This window comes from Harmonia axyridis, chromosome 2 (genome assembly GCF_914767665.1).
Source record: "Harmonia axyridis chromosome 2, icHarAxyr1.1, whole genome shotgun sequence".
NCBI lineage: Eukaryota > Metazoa > Arthropoda > Insecta > Coleoptera > Coccinellidae > Harmonia > Harmonia axyridis.
This window is the reverse complement of record NC_059502.1, coordinates 1,752,097-1,773,426: the sequence shown is the minus strand read 5'-3', so window position 1 is coordinate 1,773,426 and position 21,330 is coordinate 1,752,097. Positions and strand designations below refer to the sequence as shown.

Here is a 21,330-nt window from a genome sequence, read left to right as displayed (position 1 = left end):
TAAATATAACTCGTAAAAATCCCTCATTTGCTCAGAAAGAATTATAATTGAAGTAATATGTATGTTACAACCACTATTACTATTTTTTTGAATATTTCATTGAAACAATAATTTTATACTTTGAAGGATTCAAGATTCCTCAAATCGAATAATTGACAAATCACAAAATCTTAATTATGAATTATGTAAAGGGTGAATAAAACGAATAAAATCTTGGGGAAAATATTTATTTCAGAGATTTGGGTTTACAAGTCAAAACTTTTGAATATATACATGTTGAATTGTTCTTAATGGTAAACCTATCATTTTTCGTAAAAAATCAACCTTAAACAGCTTCTTTCCCCCATTTTAAGACGCCATGTAAATGAAAAAAAAATGAACTAATTAGTGAGTTCAATAAATCAATGATTTCCTTTGAAAGAAAAATGAAAGATTTGCGATTAATGATGATGAACAAAAAACAATATCAAAATAAATAAGAAATCTCTCGAAACGTCTTTTTGTAATCTGTCCAACCGAGGCGAGTCATGTTACGTATAGGGTGAACAAAAAACAGGTCCCCTTCAAATTTGAATTCAGAATTTGAAAGAATTCGCCAAAAAGCTGATCATTGAATAAAATCAATCCGACTTTGTTTCAACATCAATTAATGTTAAACTTTTGAATATTTTCAAAAGGGTCGTGCTCATTTTACACTAGCAAACCTTTTTTCTTCAAAGTAAAATACCATAAGGGTACCAATCTTTTGCTATTGAAACAAAACCTTCTATTGTCATCAGAAATTTTACATTAAAAGATTACTGATCAGTCCTTTAGAATTCCAATAGCAAAATTAATGAAGAAAGGAAATTGTCAATAAATTAGTTTTCAGAAGGAAAAATAACAACAATAATGGTAACAACGAAACAATGCTATCTAAAAGAGAAAAACCGAAGAGACCGGTCATATGTACACCCGTAAAATATTACCGCAAAACAAGAGACACAAGTCTATGATATTCTAAGAGTATAAAAAGTTACTATAATAAACATAATTTAATAGTTGGGTTTTTGGGGGGGATGGATCGTTCATTATGTACAAAATTTTTTCATCACACTGAATCACGTTGACACATCCACATCTAGATAGAGTTGAACATTGCACGTTTGCGATAATATTCTACCTGTTATCGCCACATAAACCTCCTGGAATAAAATTTAAATACGTACGTGAATTAGGTGCCATTTTGATTTTTCCTGTTTTGCCACCTAAAACATCTGAAAATCGAATAACCTGGTCAAACTGGTGGAATCAACTCTGCTGCATCCGACAAATGTCATTCGTGTTCAATAGGTTATGCCATTTAAACATGCATAGAAGAATATTCAGTTAAATGATTCACTATTCGTCATACGTAGACAAATTTGAACATGAATTTTCTTTCAAATTTGTCTATAATATGAAGAACAGCGAGTTGATCAACTGAATAATGGATTCTCCTTAAATTTCTCTCAGTATTTTGAAAAAACAATTTAACAATTTTTGAATGTCGTTGAAGCATGTATCTTTACTCGATTAAATGGCATAACCTACTGAATGTAAATGACATACAAAACGTCAAAAAATAATACAGTGTTGCCATTATAAACATTTCAAATGTCTATTGGAAAATATTATGATTTTGAAGAAAGAGGCAATTCGAAAGAATTAAAGAAAGAAACTAAATTATATGTTAAGATATTTACAAAAGGAAAATTATAATAAATACAAATGGTAATTATTATTTTGTTGCCCTTGTATTTTATCTTCTAGGGAAAAATCTCATTCAGAATCCGAGATTTCAACAAATAGAGAAAATTAAGTGAAAAAGGTTCCTTTTGTTGCAAAATATAAAGAACAATATATAACTTGAAAAATAGGGAAAAACAGTGGAGCAGGTTCCCCACTTCTCAAGGTTTAGACACGCCACTGAGCATTGCATAAAGATATGATAGGATCTTCTACATTTATCAGATGCAGAGAGCTGGAATAATGAAGAAAAAAAAATTATCACTTACAAATTAATCCAGAATTCATACTACGACACATTTATCAAGTACATATTGCTTCTTTCGTCTGTTGAGATTCCTCTGTAAGGGATGTTGTTGTTGTTGGTAGAACGCCATTTGTCGAGGTTGGTTCTTCATTAGAACTCATGTTGCTGTTTGAATCATCATTACACTGTATTGTTGTCGAAGTATTTGAACTGTCATCACACTATATCGGGAAAAATATATTTATGTATTTTTAACATTTTTTTCATTAATTTGTCATTCTACAAATCCATACCATATTAAGTAATCAAGCTGAAAACCAGGGCCTTTTACTCACAAAATTAATGAGAATTATCAATGTCATACATTTTTTTTCATTATATATTTTTTGTTGTAGAAGAGACTCATACTTTTTTTCATTATATGTCTTTAGCTAAATATTTTTTTATTGTTGGAGAGAGACCAATGGATACTTCTGGAATTGTTAGATTTCAAAAGTTAATTACTCAGTTATGGAACTTTCTGATTCAGCTAAACACTATTTTTCATATAATGTTTTTGCAACCAAAAAAATTCATAAGAAGTCCTGAGCAGGGACCCTTTGAGCACTTGTTCCATGTATATTTTTCGATATTTTACTGGAGTTTTCAATGGTTCTAGTGGGGCAATCAACACGAAATTTCACGTCAAATTCTAAATTTGAATTTAAATCTACTCCCAAAATTTCAACTCGGTCAGATCTTAAGCCACCACAATATTGCATAAGGCTTTTAAAATGAATCAGTTAGGCGTACCTCATTTGAAACCATTTACGGCCAAAACTTTGACAAATACAGAAATAAGGATATAGCCCTATTCTGAGGAGAACGAGAGCTCAAAAATACCAAAAGTCAAATCTTCTCTAAACTAAAAAGTTTATCGACTAACCGTAACTCCTTGAATATCTGTGGATAACCTGGACTTCTTATTTTCTCCTTCTTGAGCATGATCTGAAAGTCGTTTCTTGGATTCTCCATTATTGCTGCTAGCTTTATTGGCTGATGTTTTCCTTTCCCTCTTAATTATACTCATCGACAAATACTGAGTCAACTGTTTCCTTCTAACGCTCTTCGCTTCCAATGTCATGCCCTCCTTGAGCATATTTATATTCAATGCCGTTTTGTTGACTGTTTCTATGAAAGTTTGAATATCAATTGTCAGGTCCAAGTTTAGGTGTTCCGATTTTGCAAACTCTAAACCGATGAACCACATAACACTCTGCTGATTCGGTTGAATCTGAGATTCCAAGAGATTGAAGTTTTCGGGGTTTATATGAGCTAATTTTATGTATTGATTACGCTCCAAATTACCTGCGGGAATACGATGGATATTTAATTTCTTCTTGATTGTATACAATAGAGATGCTAACATCAAAAATCAGATTTTGGGTTGACATTTCATGTGTCAAACAATATAGGTTAAGTTAGGTTAGGTGTATTATGCTCTATACACTCTATTACTGTGACGTCACACACCGCCATTTTTGGTTCTCCTGTCAGTGTTCAGAATCCAAACAAGTAAATTGTCATTCAAATTAGTACGGTGTCGTTGAAGGAATTGGCTTATTTTCATAAATAAGAGTATTTGAGGAACAATTTCAGTATTAATTGATAGACAGAAGAAACGAGGTTAATACCAGTAAGTTTGAATCCTGTATCATTCCCCAGATTTTGTAAAAAGCCGTGTTTATTAGTTGAACTTCAAGTTCGAACTTACTGGCATTAATTTCGTTCCTTCTGTCAATCAATTAATAGTAAAATCGTTCCTTAAATAATCTCATTTATCAAAATGAGCCAATTTCTTAAACGACACCGTACTAATTTGAATGACAATTTGTTTGTTTGGATTCTGAACACTGACAGGAGAACTAAAATGGCGGTGTGTGACGTCATCACTAATAGAGCGTATTCATTGATATATCCCAACAACTAATCAGACCAAGAAGTGCGAGTTTTTGAATGAACAAGCCATCTGTATGAGTATTTTCTCTGATTTTCTCTAATTCACAGAATTTGTTAAAATTAATGAAATGTTAACATAAATAACGTTTAGTGATTTTCTTTTGAAAAATGAGGGTTGGTAGAACTGTTCGCAGCATCACAAATTTGACAGATAACAGATAAATCCATGACAGAAGAGTTGCAAGTATGGACATATAATAATGAAACATAACCATGAAATTTGTACAAAACTGTGATATTCCCACACGATTTTGGCAGTTATAGTCACGCTTTTTGGACGAAAATTTGTATATAACTGAAGAATATAAAAAAAAAACTCACCTATCAACAAACGAACTTTACTTTCTACTAATCCGCACCATTCCAAGTGGTCTTCTGGTGTGTTAGCACTAACTAACAACACAATGAAATGTCTGTATTTCAAGAAGAACAGTGAAGGTTCGAATAACTTCTCCCACTTTTCCTTGTTCTGCATTATATCCTCCGTTATTTGCAGACCTTGTTTGAATTCTTCCACCATAATGGAACGAGTTGAAGCGGAAACATTGAACGTGGAGTTTTGCTGAGGATATGCGGGTGTTATGATTGGCATAAGATGGTATCTATCTTGAACATGTACCTGTGAAATACCAAATTTTGATGCCAAAGTGTTATAAACCGAATACCAAATATCTATATATTATTCTCCCATCAATTTATTACACCTAGATAAAACGAAGCTTTACTCACCCTTGGATCCCAAACTGTGAATCCAAGATTAACATTTGAAGGTTGTTTTAATAGAACTGGTTGGGGCCATTTCCATTGTGAAAAGACCAGGAAGAATTTCTGCACCAAAGTAGCTGGAGCCGCATTGGGGTAAAGCTGACAGGTACGGGCAACTAACATGGCCCAGGAAACACCCCCAAGGTACCCTAACACATTACTATAAATTCCATGTTCTGAAAAAAAAAACCCTCAATTTATGCACCTCAATTATGTTTAATTCCTTCTCACTTTTTGCCCATATTTTGATTGTTCTCAAAGTTAACCTAAAATTTTCTATGTTGGGAACCAATCGAAGAATCTCGTCGGTGACTCTGCAACCATTTAAGCTTCTCACACACTTTTGATCCAATTTTCTTAAAAGGAGGTCATCTTGTAAATCCATAGTATCCGGAATTTCTTTCAAATCAAGTCTTGCAAACAACATATCGATTTCTATTCCATCGAAATTCATTTTGATCACAGGGACGTATGCCTCTTCCACACTCTAAAATTAAATTGATGTTTGATTTTTTCTCAAAAACATGTATGAGGAGCACTCACTCTGAGATCAGTTACTTCAGTTTGTTGCTTCAGTAGTTCATAAAATGTACTAAAAAAATCTTCCCTATATATGTGTCTTGGAGCTACACATAGAGCATCAATATCAGCTCCTTTATTATGTACCTAGAAGTAGATTCATATTATTTTTGTACAATTCAAATTGAAAAGCATAAAATGGCGATTTAATATTTATTCACCATCAAATTTAACATGGTTCGTCAGAATAACAATCATATTAAAAATTGAAACATAATAGATTCAAAAAAATACTTACTCCAAGACGATAACTTCCAAATGTATAGATTTTACCACCCACATTTCCAGCAATACTTTCTGGTATATTTTTGGAAATTGATGTGTCCTTTATCCATTGCTTCACTAACAAGTTCAATTTTCCTAAAATCACTAACCTGTGATTTAGTTCTTGATCTGACTCAAACAAATCAAATGGTTTTAAGGAGTCAACTAATTCCTTAGTTTTCACAATATCTGATGGTTTAGGATATGCTGTCGAAATAGCACTAGTCATCCCAAGTGTAGATGGTTTACTTGCCTCATTTTCTTTACTTTGTTGATTACTATTTTGACTGGACCACATTGTTGCAAACCTAACATGAAAAAGACTATTTATTTGCTCAACTCATCAATAACAATATTCCGTAAACAAACAACAGAAACTGGTAAATTATTGCAAAACATATAATCCATTCTCAGAATCTTTTGTTCACTTGGAATAAATATGTGTTGTAGGATGAACTTCCTCACCTTCGAAATCACCACAGTAGCCTTTATATTCCAGGAGATGACAAATTTATCATAAAGATAATCTGGTAGAAGTTATTCTTGCACATAAAAACACATTTAAACAATACACTAACTTTTTAGAAATTTAATAATGTACCTTTTCTCAATGAAGGAAGACACATTCCACTGAAAATTAATGACATTCGGCACAGAGATGTTATGTATGTTTTTTTTCTTTGCACAATGTGTTGGGTTATGAAATTCAAAGAAATTCAAGTTATTCGTTTTTTATATTCCAAAGAATGATCTGCTTGCGTCGAAATTCCACTTTAGCGTTTTTATTTTTTTATATACTGCAAAAAAGCACAGAATGGGGTGTTATTCTTCTTCTCTGCACCTTTGAAGATGAAGAAGATAGTATTTACTCTATGGTGCTGTGATGACACTTAACCTCTCAAAAAAGTTTTTATATGTTTTGTTTTCCTTGTATGATTTCATTATAAACAACTTAATGAGGTATTTTTCACGATTATGTTCTGGATATTTCCCATAAAAAAAGAGATTCTTATTGCATATCACCTGAATATTAATGGCACATAAATCTTTCAAAGCACTCTAAAATCTACAATGTCAAAATTTCAGCTTAATAACTTTCATTCATAAACATTAAATATGTCCGTTTTCCGTTTTGTAGAATATGTATACACGTCGAGGTAGAGGAAGAGGTCATCGTAGACCCCTAAAACAAGAACCCCCAATTCCTCAGAACTTATCTACCATAATGAATAATAAAAGCACAATGAAACATGGTGGTAAATGTTGTGGTGAAGTGAATATGCAGTTGGAATTGAATGCATATGATTGTTCATTTTTAAATCACCTGAAGCAATTATTTGGAATGCGTAAGAAATCTTATCAATATGAGTATCATAGGCTAATTCATATATTTCAGTGAAGACGAGTCCACCAGTAATTGAATTGATTATGAATTATTATAGACAGTATCAGGGGAACCCCTATGAACAAGTCCTAAAGCTGATGTTTAACTGTCCTAATTTCTACAATTCCAAACCAAAGTCCCTTCCATTCTTTATTGTTGAACAATTTAAATCTTTCAAACAGGAACAACCCCATAAACTATATGGTTTTTTAACTGATGACCTCAAATTTATTGCATATAAATTAATGTTGAAACAGAGTATGTCTTCTTTGACAAAATTAGTGGCTGAAATTTTTGAAATGAATTCCAGCAGTGAAATTTTTTTGGACTTGGTGAATTGCATGATAGATAAAAAGCAATACAAAGAGGTACAGTATCCATATAGTAGACTGATGTTTTGTTAATTTTATTTGACTAAATGACAACTTATTTGTTGTATCATGAATCATATTACACCCCCTGTATTTACTAATTAAATATTCAATTTTAGGCTTGCCAAACTGTTACACTGTTCAACCTACAGGAACATTTTGACCTGGAGGATATTTTGATTCCATTATTCTACCAAGATAAGATATTTTTACTAGAAGATTACATAGCATCCAGCCCAAAAATTCAAGAACAATTTGTTGCTTATCTAGATAAAATGTTAGGAATGCCTTCTATACGACAGGCAGTAATTGAATTTGCTTCGTAAGTATTGTAATTTGGAAATTCCTTATCAGAAAAGAAATAGGGCTATTATGATATGAATTTGAGTTTTGTATCAACAATTAAATAATAATCACACTCTATTTATTTCAATAGGATTCATGATGTACCGGAAATCAATTGGGACAAAATGCAATCTAAATCGTTTAAGAAATTAATCGCTAGGCTGGTTAAAAAGTTTGATTTATCTTCACATCTCACTCCCAATCTCAACAAGAGGAGAAATGTAGGTGCTCTGAATTTTCTTATGCAGAAAAGATATGTGGATGAAACATTTAGTGAGTATGCAAATGAAATTAAGATTAAGTATATACCTTGAAAAAAAACACCCGTTATTAAATCTACTAAGAAACTAATAAGTTATTCCTTGTATGCACTTTTTCATACATTTATTATTTTTGATATAATTAATAATAATTAATTATTATCAAACAAATCAACAATAGTTGTAGTAATACAAAAAAAAAAATGTGGGTTGATCTTCATTCCCTTCATTTGATTTTTCGTTTGAAGGTGATGAAAGCTGGAAGGAAATGGTACAGGAAGCCATTGGTGAAGATCAAGATTTACAGAGAGATCTTCTACATCAATTGAATTATTACAACGATCTTGCAGAGGCTCTGAAATGGGCACATTTCTATAATATAGATAGGGAAAATTGGCCATCTAATCTTCGGGTATTCGCAGACGACAGGTTGATTATTTTAATTTTTCCTATCTTGAAAAATCTGTGAAATGTATATTTTAGAATGTCTCCAGCCAGAGTTCGAGGCAACAGTCAAAGTGAATACTGGGATGAACCCCAACCTTCGATCGAGTATCACAAGTTGAATCTGGAAGTAGACGCTATTTGCTTGGTCGATTCCGCAGGCTCCTTTCAAGATTTCTTGGATCAAGGTTTGAAGGTGAAGTATTTTTCCGTACTCACATAATAACAAGCAATGTTGATGTTTCAGTTTTTGATCTCTCCTCTCTCAAAATTCATTTCAAACTTGCATTGAATATTCTCAATCTCTCGATCGAATATCTGATTTTGGAAAAATTTGGTTTATACAGTTTAAGTTATAAATAAATACAGTCCTAATTTTTATGAAATGAGTTCTTCCGAATATATGAAGGAAGAGAAAGTATTGTCACACACAATTGAGTATTTCAATATTTCAGGATGTTGATATAGTTGGAATAGATTGTGAGTGGAAACCCAGTTTCGGAGTACAGAAATCCGAACTTGCCTTGATGCAAATTGCAACAAGACGAAATGTGTTCATTCTTGATGTACCTGCTTTGAGCTCCAAGGCACCACATGCTTGGAGTAATCTTGAGAACATGCTATTCAAAAAAAGTGACATCTTGAAATTAGGTGATTGTACAGTTATTGCTGAAAACCATTAAGGAAAAAATTATCGATCATTTATATCAAGCTATTTTCTTTCATTGACAAAATATTATATTCAAGAACTAATTTCGAATCTGTTTTTAGGATTCTCAATGTCCAGCGATCAGACTATTATTGCAGACTCGTTATCTGGATTGAAGTTTGGTTCAAAGCAATTTGGTTTTCTGGATTTGTTGTCACTCTGGAAGATATTGGAAAAACATCCTGAAGTTGTTTTACCACATAGTGAGTAGACAGAAATAATGTCCATGAGTTCTTCTTAAATTTTTAACAATTTCTCAATTTTTTGATGTGTGTTTCTGTCCATTATTAAATGGCATAACCTACTGAACACATATGACATAAGAAATGTCACATATGACATAAGAAATGTCAAAAAATAATACGCAGTGTTGCCACTATTACCAATCGTATCATTCCTATTGGAAAACCCTTCATTATTTTTTCTTTAGCCCAATCTGGAGGTGCCAGCTTGAGTACCCTTGTCCATCAGTGCTTGGGGGCCCCTCTTGACAAGTCGGATCAATTTTCTAACTGGGACAAACGACCGCTTAGGTTGAGTCAATTGATATACGCTGCCCTTGATGCCTACTGCCTAATAGAAGTTTACGATGTAATAAGACAAAGTTGTGATCGAGTTAATTGCCCTTTCGAAGAAATCTGTTTCAGCCTGATCTCGAATAGTAAGGTTCCTAAGAAGAAGGCTAAGAAGTCTAATAAGAAGGTAATTTGATTCGTATATCCTTTTTTTATATCGTTTCAATTGCTGTTTTAAAAGCTAATTTTATGTTAACTTTCTTAAAAGTTTTTCTACTCATTCTTTATTCACATACTCAATTTTTTTTTGTGCTTTTTTTTATTTATTCCTTATATTGTCAGGATGGTCCGAAAGCTTCAGCTGACATCCCACAGCCAAAATGCCACATTACTGAAGAAATAACTACCTCAAGAATCAAATTCGTCTGTGATACAATGTTACAAGGATTAGGTAAAAAATTGAGAAGATGTGGTATCGATACAGCTATCTTGGGTACCGATCAGGACCATACGGAATGTGTAAATCTAGCTCACAACGAAGAAAGGTATATACTCACCAGGGGAACCATTTTCAACAAGGTAATATTTTGTTAACTCAATGGTAGTACAAAATGTTCTACAATCGAAACATTCATAGCAATAATATCTCCTTTTTGAAATTAATTTCTGTCCTACTTTTGTTCTTGCTATTTCTAATTTCTTTCTCTTTGCGAGTTCATTCATTTCTTTGTTTAAACTGTTTTTATTTTAATTTCTCTCGGTATTTACAAATGTGCTCTGATTTTAGTTAAACAATTTCTACATTGTTGAAGTGAGTATCGTTCAATGATTAAATGACTTAACCTACTGAACACTAATGACATAAGAAATGTCAAAAAATTATACAGTGTTGCCAATATAACCACTTTAAATTTTGTTTTTATTGAATATTTTCTACACAGAATCATGTATATCCAGGGAATGAATACTAGTAAATATCCCAAAAATTTTAATACATTCGAAGACCCCGGGAAAAAACTGAGTTATCTCTTCATTCGTCCTATTCAGTAGGATGTAGATTTTTCTCTTTTTTCAGTTGGTGGGATACGTATGTCCAGGATACTGCTACAAAGTGATCAGTGACGATATAGATGTTCAATTAAAGGAAGTCTTGGACTATTATCGTATAAAAGTAACGAAGGCTGATGTGTTCAGCAGATGTCAAGTGAGCTAAAGAAATTTCATCGGTTTCTCTCTAAAACTAACATGTTGTTTCCGGTTCTAGTTTTGTAACGAAAGTTGTTTCGTTAAAGTTGGTCGTTCCACCATGGAAATGATGGCGTCTCAAAACAAACCTGCTCGTTTTGCTCCACCACCACCTTGCTATATGGATGAGGCAACTGGGTTTTCCAGTGATGAGGAAGATTGTCCGGAGGATGAAGAGCACTATATTCCGGAAAGAAAGTGGAATTTGAGTAAGTTTTTTCGAGGTTCTCAGTTAAATATGATAATTTGAATAATTCATCTTCGATATTTTCCCATTTCAATATACAGAGTGGGCAAATAAGCGAGGTAAGCGACTATATCTCAGGATCCACTCATCGTAGAGACTTGCGATAAAAAATTTTACCACTAAAGTGTAAAAGAAAACACACTAGAAATTGTTTTGAAGTTCATACCTCTACCGCTAGGGGGCGTAATAGCTAGCGTTGAGTAGAAAAATGAATTTTACTCGAAAATGTTTCATATGAAGTTGAAGAAAAAATATCATCACTGTTATCCTTGGAAAATTCTCTATCTTTTTGAATTGTCACTTTCGATTTTACGTCATCAAATAAGGGTAGGTGAAAGGGAGAAATCTGACTGATTGAAATGCCTGTAACTTCAGTTTGGCTCAACATTTTTGAGCAAATTAGATCTCGTCTGAAAGATAATATTTTGTTGATTGACGTCATAATATACTTATGATAAATTTGTTTTTGCCGCTTTCGATAAGGGGCGCTAAGTCAGAAGTTCATTGTTTTGTTCATTTTTCTCCGAAATTTCAAATGTAATGATAGAATTTTCTTAACAGAAACAGAAATTACATCAAATTTGTATGAAGAAACCTGAAGGTCGCAAAGCGATAGTTTCGGGCGTTCTGGAGTTATGGCCGAAAGAAGATATTCTTCAACTGATGCACTGCAAAAAACCAAATTGTTTTCATACAAATTTGATGGAATTTCTGTTTCTGTTAAGAAAATTCTATCATTACATTTGAAATTTCGGAGAAAAAACAATAAACCTCTGACTTAGCGCCCCCTATCGAAAGCGGCAAAAACAAATTTATCATAAGTATATTCTGACGATCTAATTTGCTCAAAAATGTTGAGCCAAACTGAAGTTACAGGCATTTCAATCAGTCAGATTTCTCTATTTCCCCTACCCTTATTTGATGTCGTAGAATCGAAAGTGACAATTCAAAAAAATAGAGAATTTTCCAAGGATTACAGTGATGATATTTTTTCTTCCACTTCATATGAAACATTTTCGAGTAAAATTCATTTTTCTACACGACGGTAGCTATTACGCCCCCTAGCGGTAGAGGTATGAACTTCAAAACAATTTCCAGTGTGTTTTCTTTTACACTTTAGTGGTAAAATTTTTTATCGCAAGTCTCTACGATGAGTGGATCCTGAGATATAGCCGCTTACCTCGCTTATTCGCCCACCCTGTACATACAATACACGGAAGAATTCAAAACAATTAATTTATGATGCTTATTAAGAGAGTGACTTCTTCAGCTTTAAATTTTTTTTCTTTATTTGACGTAGTAAGGAAGTTTAATTTTTGATCCTTTTTTTTTTCAGTTCCTGATGAAAATATAGACGTTGGCCTCTGTGAAACTCGTAGAGGGGTCAAAATCCAAATGGCTCATATTCCTGATGACATAATCAAAAAAATCGAACTTTTTTATATATGTGAACAGTGCGGCAAGGTTTATTGGGATGGGAGCCATTACGACAAAGTCCTCCATGGGGCGCTGCAAGATATTGTACAATGACATTTTCAATTTAAAACGAGGAAACTAGATAATAACAACAGAAGTATTTGATAATTTCAATAAAGTTTTCCTTTAGTTTGAAAAAATTCAATTAATAAAAATATATATTATCAATAGAAAAAAAAATTGTATTGATTTAAGAATTCATTTGTTGTTAATTTTGTACACAATAGCCTATTTGGTAGTTTATTATTGATTGAGTACATAAAAAGCGGATATTTTCGATTCACATGCATATTTTAAATGAATATTTCAATAGAAAGAGTAAAATTCAAACAGGCTGTCAAAATGGAATTTTACGCAGATTGACGTCACTTGGATATATTAACAAGTGAATTTCATATAAAAAGAATTTGCTTTCATGTCTATTTTGACGGTTTTTTATTTTTTGTGTATCATTTTGATGTTAGTAATAAAGTTTTTATTATCTGATAGTATTTCATTATAAAAATTACTTTTAATGAGTTTAATTCAATTTGAGACTATTTTCGTCTTAAAATTCCAAAATTATAGACGTTTACGTTAAATGATTGCTGGAATAGTTCATTGTGTATCTAATAGTAAAAGAGATACTTTCCCGGGAGAAAATGAGAATTTTTGACCAATCAAACTTTAACACCCTGTATACCTCCAATTTTGGAACACCTGTATATAGATCTGTTGAAATTTAAATAATGAGTTTTTCTTACGATATTCTTGAATTTGTGAATTTGAAGTATCAAATTGGGATAAGCAAACCAATGGAAAATTACAAATGGTTGAGAGCGAATTAAAACCAATGCTGCAGAAGTATTGAATAGAAGAAGATTTATCCACTACTCTAATTTCTATTCCAACCCAACTAACAGTTGTCAAAGTTGACATATTTTGACAACTGTTTAATGTGTCAAATTAATAGTCTTCGTTGTTCGTTTTGTTGTAGACAGAATGTAATTGAATCCAAAAAGTTTTCAGTTATCTAAAGAATGTTTTTGTGTTCATGAAAAACGAAAATAATTCAATATGTTGGTGTTATGTCTAGATTATTTATAGAATCATCGTGTATCCGTTAAGTGTGTTGATATGATAACATCTCGTTTGTAGAACATTATTGAAATTTTTCATGGTTGAGTCATGAACGAAGAAGATCAAAATAATTCAGCGGAGGAAGGAGCCTCTTCAGTGTGCTCACCCAAACCTCTGGCATTCACTATTGACTTTGGAGAGGGTAAAAGCATAGACTTACATCGACATAAAACCCTTGTAGAAAAATATAAAAACAGACATAAGAGAGGTCAATCTTTATCTAAAATAGAAACCAAAACAGAAAGTATAGTACAGAAAAAACACCCTTCAAGTGGTAACTTACCCAGAAAATCTAGTTTTCAATCTGATGGCTATTTCTCTAGTGATGAAAAAAGTGATAAAACTAAAATAATTAAGGGATCTTTGAAACGGGACCTTTCTCTTCAGCTCAAAAGCGCTAGTACTAACAAAATGACTCAGTCTTTTCCTAGTTCAATTTTGAGTGACATTGTCAGTCCGGAAATTGAAATTAAGGATACTTCGAGTCCTGAGTTGGATTTGATCAGTCCTATAAGTCCACAACGTAAGGAAGAGTTACCTTTAAGCTCAAACAATAGAAAAGTGAATTTTTCCCGGCAACATTCTAGTCCTGAAAGTGCAACACAAAATGACCTTAAAGTAGTTGATTTAGAAGATGAGATTTTCGTAGATGGTGCAGAGTTTGATTTTGACAGATCTGATACTGTGAGTGATGCAGGTACATATACTTTAGATGCTGAAAATTATTCTGAAGCTCAAAAACTGAGAATGAGTATAGATAGGGAATTTAAAATTGAACATATGTCAGGTATAGAGAAAACGCAAGAGTACATTAGGAGCCTTGCCAATTTTGATAACTACATGGAGAATAACAATAAAGCAAAGTCTCCATTGTTAACTCCAAAGGTTTGTACTGATAATAAACTGACTTTGGAAGTTTCTCCACCTCAAATCAAGTCGCAGGTAAATAGTGAAAAACTGCTGTCTCCTATTTTATCCCCTACTCAAAACTTATCAATTACCGAAAGCATTAAATCGAAAAAATCTGATGAAGTCTATCAAATGAATCAAACTTATTTGAAAACTGAAAAAACGAAAAAACCTGACTCTGAAGCGGTTTTAGATCGTGGTAGTGTGATTTCAGTGACTTCTAGTGGGGTCTTTAGGACAACACCTAAAGAACCCGAGAGGACCCGCTTTAGAAAACTAAGTTTAACAAAGTCTGAAATACAAGTGGAGGATTACATTGATGATAACAATAGGAGCAAGCTTACACCAACCCATTTCAGTTACAAGAAAGTAGTTACGCCTAAACTTTCAGCTAATCTAATCAATGTCCAGAATATTTCGATTAAAAGCAAAGATATGGAAGACGCTTCAGATGTGGAAGAGGTGAGAAGTGACAATGTTCCATATCTTCCTCCTGCTATTGGTGGCTTATCCGGAAACAGTTCTCCATCGAAAATACCATCTCCTATACATACCCTGTCGAGACCCAGAAGCAAGAATAGTTTAAGTTATCAAAACATCGATTTGTCAGATAGTAGTATAGAAACTGAATCTTACTTGAAATCAACACAAAGCTGTATAAACTCACTACAAAAACGCCTTTCATTAGATAGTGATCCAGATAGTGACTTGGATAATAAGTATGAAATTGCTTTAAATAACACTGCACAGAGTTTGTTGAAACAAAAGACTTCACACACCCGTCATAACTCTCTAGATGGCAGGGCCATTAAAATTTCCAATAAATTGGAGCATTTCCAATCGAAGAATTTGCAAGGTATTGATCAAACATACATAAACAAGTTTAATCAATCTAGTGTTGCCCAGGTGATGCAAAAAATACAAAACTCGCCCAACAACAGTCCGATCAGGAGATCTAGCAGCTTTTCAACGAAAAATCAGGTCAATTCGAGTAACAAGAACACGAATATCCATAACGAGTTCAATTATAACGAGCTCGGGCAGAAGAATGTATCGCCTGTTTATTTGAAGTCGGTGATGCCTCAGAAACCAACCATAATTCTAGATCACCCGAAAATTGATAGGAATAAGTTTGGTGATACGGAGTCCAGTTCTGAGGAGGATTTCGAGAAGAATTTGGGGAAGAAAAAAGACACTTCATTGACGAAAACTAGATACAACCGCGCTTTTAGCTTACGAAGAGGACGGTTGGATTCAGAACCTTCGAATTCTTCAGTTAAATGTCCCAATACGCCGGAAGTAAGGAGGAAATTCATGCCAGAAAGGACGGAACGTGCAATATCGGTCGATAGGAAACCTACAAGGACTGACATTCAGAGTAGATACATGAGTAATATTACGAAGAAGATCAGTTCGCCAAAATTGAATGTGCAGAAAAATGTGCCAAAAACACTGCCTCTTACCCCTAAACAGCCAGTTTCTAAGGCCCAAATTATGTCAAGGACAGATAGTGGTAGATTTAGTATGAGAGTAGGTAAAGGACCAATAGTTCAGAAGAGTCCGAAGGATATTGCTACAGGTATGTTTAAGTTTTGCTATTTCACATTTTCAGTTGCCTGAGTATGTAGAAATGGTACCATCTAACTCGAAAAACATTTTGCACACCACTGACTATAAAAATTAGTTTCCATAATGCCCAATCATTGTGTCCTGGTTTGGTTGGTTTGGAAAATACTTTTAATAATTACAATAACAATCTTTACTGCTGACCTTTTACAGCAAAGATTGATAAAGATCGACAAACTGGTATAATCAGCACAGAAAAGTAGGTCTACAATGAACACCCTGTATCTCAAAAACAAATTGTTTGCAGGCCCATGTTTAGTCTTTTTTTCCCCCAAATTATTGAGGGAATCTCCCATTTTCCTTTATACTTTCAATTTAGTAAAATCTTGTATAAAGTTCATCGATAAAGTTAGTTATCTAAAAATTCAGTTGAGTAGTCTTCACATGAGAAAAATAATCAACTTTTTCCGATCTGATACTTTCAGCACTACAAAATATTTTCGGAGAAGGGACTGAAATATTTCAAACTTTTTAAGTGTTTCCAGGGAGGGGCGAAGAAATGCCTAGATGCAAGAGAAGACGTACTAGAAGATTGAAAGCATTACGAAATTTTAAGTTTTCATGATAACGGTTTAAAATTTCATACAAAGATGAACAAGTTCCGAAATTCCCGTTTTTATTTAAAAATTTTACTCAAAATTCGACTTCTTTCAGCAAAAAAATCTGGAGGTCGAAGTAACTCGTCACTTACGAGCAGGGAAGTTGACTTTCAGAACTGGAAGCGACGGAAAAGCTACGACCCGATCAAGGCTGCGGCCGAAGGAAAACGAAAGGAAATGGAAAAGAGACAAGGCGTCATGACTCAAAGTTACAACGAAAAAAATCACACCTACGATTGCGACAGTTCCCCCTCTCATTCCAGCTCTGTTCACAGATCTCAAGTGAGTTATGGTTCATAGATTTCATATTAAGTAAGATCCATAGAATACACTAATGCTCTTCTCGTTGAAATTTTCGTCCTAAATAATTAGAAATGATGACATCAAACTTTATAAATGATTGCAAAAATCTTTATCGCATAATTATGATTTGGAATTGAATTAAATGAGATGTGAATTGCATCTATGCAGAAATCTATCAGTAAAAATTGAAGATATTTTGACAGCTCTTATTAGATTTTTACTATGTATTCTATGCATTTTCGTATCAAGCAACAAGAAAAGTTCATATAGTTTTATTTTAATCACATAGATTGTGTTTGCTGAACAGGAGTCGGAATTGTTGCCTTTGTTTCAGTTCACTCTATACTATACGATAAATTTTGTAATGATTTGAAAATAAAAAAACCTTTCCTGAATTTTTCATATTTCACAATGTAGAACATTAAAATCAAAGATTGAGATAAAAATTGATATTGGTTAGTGCCAGTTTCATTAGCAAAAGTAAAGCTTCCTTTAGAAATGAAACGTGTTTCATAAACTAATTTCAAGGTTAAAGGAAGTTTTGAAGATTCCTCCATCATAAAGAATAGTCTTTTCTTTATGAAGAAGTTGAAGTTGGTTGAAGTGGATGTACTAAAATTCTGATTGATTTATCTTCTGAAATAACAAAAAGGTAAAATATGAACATTTCAGGTGGGTTTTAAACCAATTCTACCTTGCATGCAATATTTGTGCATGTGAAGTTTCCTACTACAAACCGTATCATCTGACACAAAATTTGCATACTTCACATAGAACACAATTTTCCAATCTTTCATTTTCTATTTACCTACTACAGGTGTCTTTGCTAAATAACAAGGTGGATGGCAACTTGTGACATACGAAGAAATACCAATCTATTTATAATAAATTATGTAAGTCGAAACTAGAGTTTCTAGAAAGTGGGATGTCTACACGTTAATTGATATTTTATAATATTATATAATTCAAATTGAGTTTGGGTAGGTTCAAACTTGGCCTAAGTGATTTAATGCTATGTGTACGTAGGATCATCAATAGGTTATTCAACAATATAGAAAAATTGTATCCTATTTATTGACACCCTCATAAAACAATCTATTCAGATTTTTTCAAAAAAATTTTCAAAATACGTTCTCGTATATTTCAATTTGAAAATTCAGAATATGAATATGAAAGAAAGAGATAAATTACAATTGGCTTAAAGTATTATTTTAAAATAATTGGTAATTCTGTGAAGATGAAAAAATGGTTAAATTCTTCATTGAAATATTATAAATAATTGAGATACGCCTTTTTGGATTGAATTATTTTTTGATAGCCTGTTCAAATCATACCACTGAAAATATCCACTGAATAACTGAGAGAATTTTGTCAAATAACCTATTGCATGTCTTGTTTGAGGTAATTGTATGTTATTTCAAATTTGTAGACATCTCTTTCTGAACTCATCTACATGTTATCACAAATTTTCTTCTAACACTAGCTTAAACAAAAATAGCAGCGTATTAACAAAGGTCCTTTTGCTTCTAACACACTGATTAGAATCCTAAACACCTTGCACACTTACACCTCACACTTATAACGACTGAAAATATTTAAAAAAAAAATTATTATTTTTTATATCATGCTCTTAATTTCCTTATAATGTGTACCCAAATTTTTCCAAATATTCAGGCCTCCTGTATTGCAGGGTAGCTGTATCTCGCGAACAAATCATTTAATGGTCCATATTTATAGGACTTTTTTCTTTAAATTACCCCAGGAATCTCTGCAAGAAGCAAGAAGTCCAGATCTCAATCCGATTGAGCAGGTTTGGGACAACCTCAATAGAAGGCTGAGAAGTTCAAAAAATCATCCAGCTACTCTTAATGACTTAGGAATCCAACTCAGAGAAATCTGGGAAGGATTAAATCAGAACATTTTAAGATCACTCATTTTGAGTATGAACCATCGTTGCCGAGCTGTAATTAACGCAAGGGGTGGAAATACCAAGTATTAAATCACTTATCAGCATTCCAGTATTTTGAAAATTGTTTATTTCTCTTCTTTCACATAAGATTCGGTGAAATCCTGAATTTTTCTTCCATTTAATATGTCTTGTTTCGTTCAAAACCTTCCCAAGAGAACATAAAAAATAAGTTATAAAGTCAATGTAGAAGTTAACTTTCATTAAAATTGAGATTTTCAGAATGTGCGTTAATTTTTTTGCGCAGTGTATTATGGGGTTTTATATTAAGAGGTTTCATTTTGAATAGCCCGCTATCTGGACAGCTGTCATTTTTTGACAGGTTTATGGCAATGCTCCACAATCGATTCAAGACCTTAATGATGAAATTCGTGCACTTATGGAGGAAATACAGCTGCAATTGTCATGAAAAGGATATGGTGGTACCGTAGCAGTGGCGGCCATTTGGCTGATATCGTTAATGTCTCTTTAAAAAGAAATAAACATCCATTGTTTTCTCTCAGAATATACTCGTTTTTTTTTTAATATCAAAAAGAAACCTCTTATTGAAAAACCTTCATAACTAATAGTGTTCCTCAACTTGCACCTCTTCAATTGAATATTTTACAATGTTGTCCCCTTTCTTCGACAGAGTTTTCATGGTACGGCAGCTATGGAGCAATTCATCAGTTCCGAGGAAGATGACATGACGCTGTCAGCCGACGAGGGTTTCAGCCCCCCCACCCCTAGTCCATGCGAACTCAGCCCTGCGAGAATGAGCTTGAGGAACACTTGCAGAGAACGCATTCTCCATTGAGGTTTTATGTAGAATCAATTTTATATCGATTATTTTCTCAAAAGTAATTTATGCGCTTGGTCGCATGTTCACAATTCTGAGGGAATGGAGCTCTTATATAGATATTAGACAGAAGGTTTATTGTTTGAGATCAGAAACACAAAATATCATCGTAAAATTGTCTCAACATGTTAAATATTTGGTTGAAATTCGCTTCATCCCCTGTGATTGTATTCATTAAGTGTAGAAAATTCTGATATTCTTTATTACGGGAGCTTTATTACGGATATGGTGGGTGATAGTTTACTTGAAAATCACATTTTTTATGGCAGCTATAATATCATAGTAGTCCAGACTAAGGCAGAAACTAGGGGTAGATTTGCTGAATTATTTTTTCGTGTTTCTTATCGGTGTCGATATTCAAAAGTATGTTCTATACGATTCTGCAATTAAATTATTACCTACCTGAATCTGTGCATGTTACAAAGTATTAATGTTGAATATATACCGTTAGCATTATTTTTATTGCCTGATGTTCTATTTATATCCATTAAATTATTATTAATTAATTATTATTGAAACGCACATAGCTCTATGTAACCAAGATTCATGACTTGTTCTCGAAAATTCAATAAAATCGTCGTGGTGGCATGTTTTGAAAGTTGTTTTCGCATTTTTTTTCATCTCAGAAAATTATTCGAAACTTTTTACTTGCTATATAAAAGTTTCACAGGGGTTGTTCTACTATTTTTAAGTCCTTCACTGAATTGGGGTTTTATATATGTACATAAAAAACGTTGAGGTCATATAATCAAAAAGTTCCATAATATCATTCATCATTTATAGCTAGTAATATTGAGATTATGAACTAACCAAAATTCAGTTGATATATCTTGAATGAATCTCAGGAAAATGAAATAGGACATTTGACAGTTTATTTATTTTCTCTAATTCTGTGGCAATTCCGTTCATTCTGCCATACCTTGTAGAACAAAATCGAAATCGTGCGGGAATATCTGAGTTTTACTCAGATTTCATGGTTATATTTCATTATTATATGTTGGCATTCATAACTCACCTGTCACTGATTCATCTATGTGTCAAATTTGTGATACAAAAAACAGTTGTACCAACCAACGTTTTTCAATGTAAAAAGCACTGAACAATATTTTATCGCATATGCAGAAAAAAGCTATTATCACGTGATGAGAAGCGAACTTGCAATGACGTTAATTTGAAGTAAACGCATTACTTTGTATTTGGTGTTTCGCTGTGAATTTCGATATTTACCACAATAAAATATGTTACTTATTTAGGCAGCCTTAACTGGTTTTATCCCTGAAGGAAGGTCATTGAAAACTGAGGGCATTAAAGTTTCACCTGCTCTAGTGAGAATTTGATGATCCAAAATAATCTT

The 21,330-nt window shown here is 32.9% G+C and overlaps 3 protein-coding genes across 6 annotated transcripts; 2 read left to right on the top strand and 1 right to left on the bottom strand.

Moving 5' to 3' along the window:
• Nucleotides 1-211: 211 nt before the first annotated feature.
• LOC123672134 (poly(A) polymerase type 3) lies at nucleotides 212-6,340 on the bottom strand. 2 transcript variants are annotated; one of them, XM_045606125.1, is made up of 9 exons: nucleotides 6,086-6,340; nucleotides 5,595-5,928; nucleotides 5,321-5,443; nucleotides 5,009-5,264; nucleotides 4,742-4,953; nucleotides 4,334-4,631; nucleotides 2,940-3,361; nucleotides 2,037-2,235; nucleotides 212-1,256 (listed from the first exon to the last, which is right to left on the bottom strand). In XM_045606125.1, the coding sequence occupies exons 2-8, from the start codon at nucleotides 5,916-5,918 to the stop codon at nucleotides 2,071-2,073; spliced, it is 1,800 nt and encodes a 599-aa protein (XP_045462081.1). In that variant the 5' UTR covers nucleotides 5,919-5,928; nucleotides 6,086-6,340; the 3' UTR covers nucleotides 212-1,256; nucleotides 2,037-2,070. The 2 variants fall into 2 exon arrangements, with proteins under 2 accessions (XP_045462081.1, XP_045462082.1); XM_045606126.1 differs by having other exon boundaries at nucleotides 212-1,247.
• A 152-nt stretch (nucleotides 6,341-6,492) lies between these two features.
• On the top strand, nucleotides 6,493-13,098 carry LOC123672133 (exonuclease mut-7 homolog). 2 transcript variants are annotated; one of them, XM_045606123.1, is made up of 14 exons: nucleotides 6,493-6,580; nucleotides 6,759-6,966; nucleotides 7,017-7,372; nucleotides 7,495-7,697; nucleotides 7,812-7,993; nucleotides 8,229-8,409; nucleotides 8,464-8,620; nucleotides 8,880-9,075; nucleotides 9,196-9,336; nucleotides 9,564-9,835; nucleotides 9,991-10,227; nucleotides 10,724-10,852; nucleotides 10,913-11,102; nucleotides 12,477-13,098. In XM_045606123.1, the coding sequence occupies exons 2-14, from the start codon at nucleotides 6,762-6,764 to the stop codon at nucleotides 12,668-12,670; spliced, it is 2,643 nt and encodes an 880-aa protein (XP_045462079.1). In that variant the 5' UTR covers nucleotides 6,493-6,580; nucleotides 6,759-6,761; the 3' UTR covers nucleotides 12,671-13,098. The 2 variants fall into 2 exon arrangements, with proteins under 2 accessions (XP_045462079.1, XP_045462080.1); XM_045606124.1 differs by lacking the exon at nucleotides 6,493-6,580 and having other exon boundaries at nucleotides 6,621-6,966.
• Nucleotides 13,099-13,547: 449 nt separating this feature from the next.
• On the top strand, nucleotides 13,548-20,578 carry LOC123672620. Of its 2 annotated transcripts, XM_045606793.1 has the most exons (4): nucleotides 13,549-16,223; nucleotides 16,925-17,151; nucleotides 17,990-18,065; nucleotides 19,770-19,906. In XM_045606793.1, exons 1-3 carry the CDS (start codon nucleotides 13,784-13,786, stop codon nucleotides 18,026-18,028), a joined length of 2,706 nt encoding a protein of 901 aa, XP_045462749.1. In that variant the 5' UTR covers nucleotides 13,549-13,783; the 3' UTR covers nucleotides 18,029-18,065; nucleotides 19,770-19,906. The 2 variants fall into 2 exon arrangements, with proteins under 2 accessions (XP_045462748.1, XP_045462749.1); XM_045606792.1 differs by lacking the exon at nucleotides 17,990-18,065 and having other exon boundaries at nucleotides 13,548-16,223; nucleotides 19,770-20,578.
• The last annotated feature ends 752 nt before the right edge of the window (nucleotides 20,579-21,330 follow it).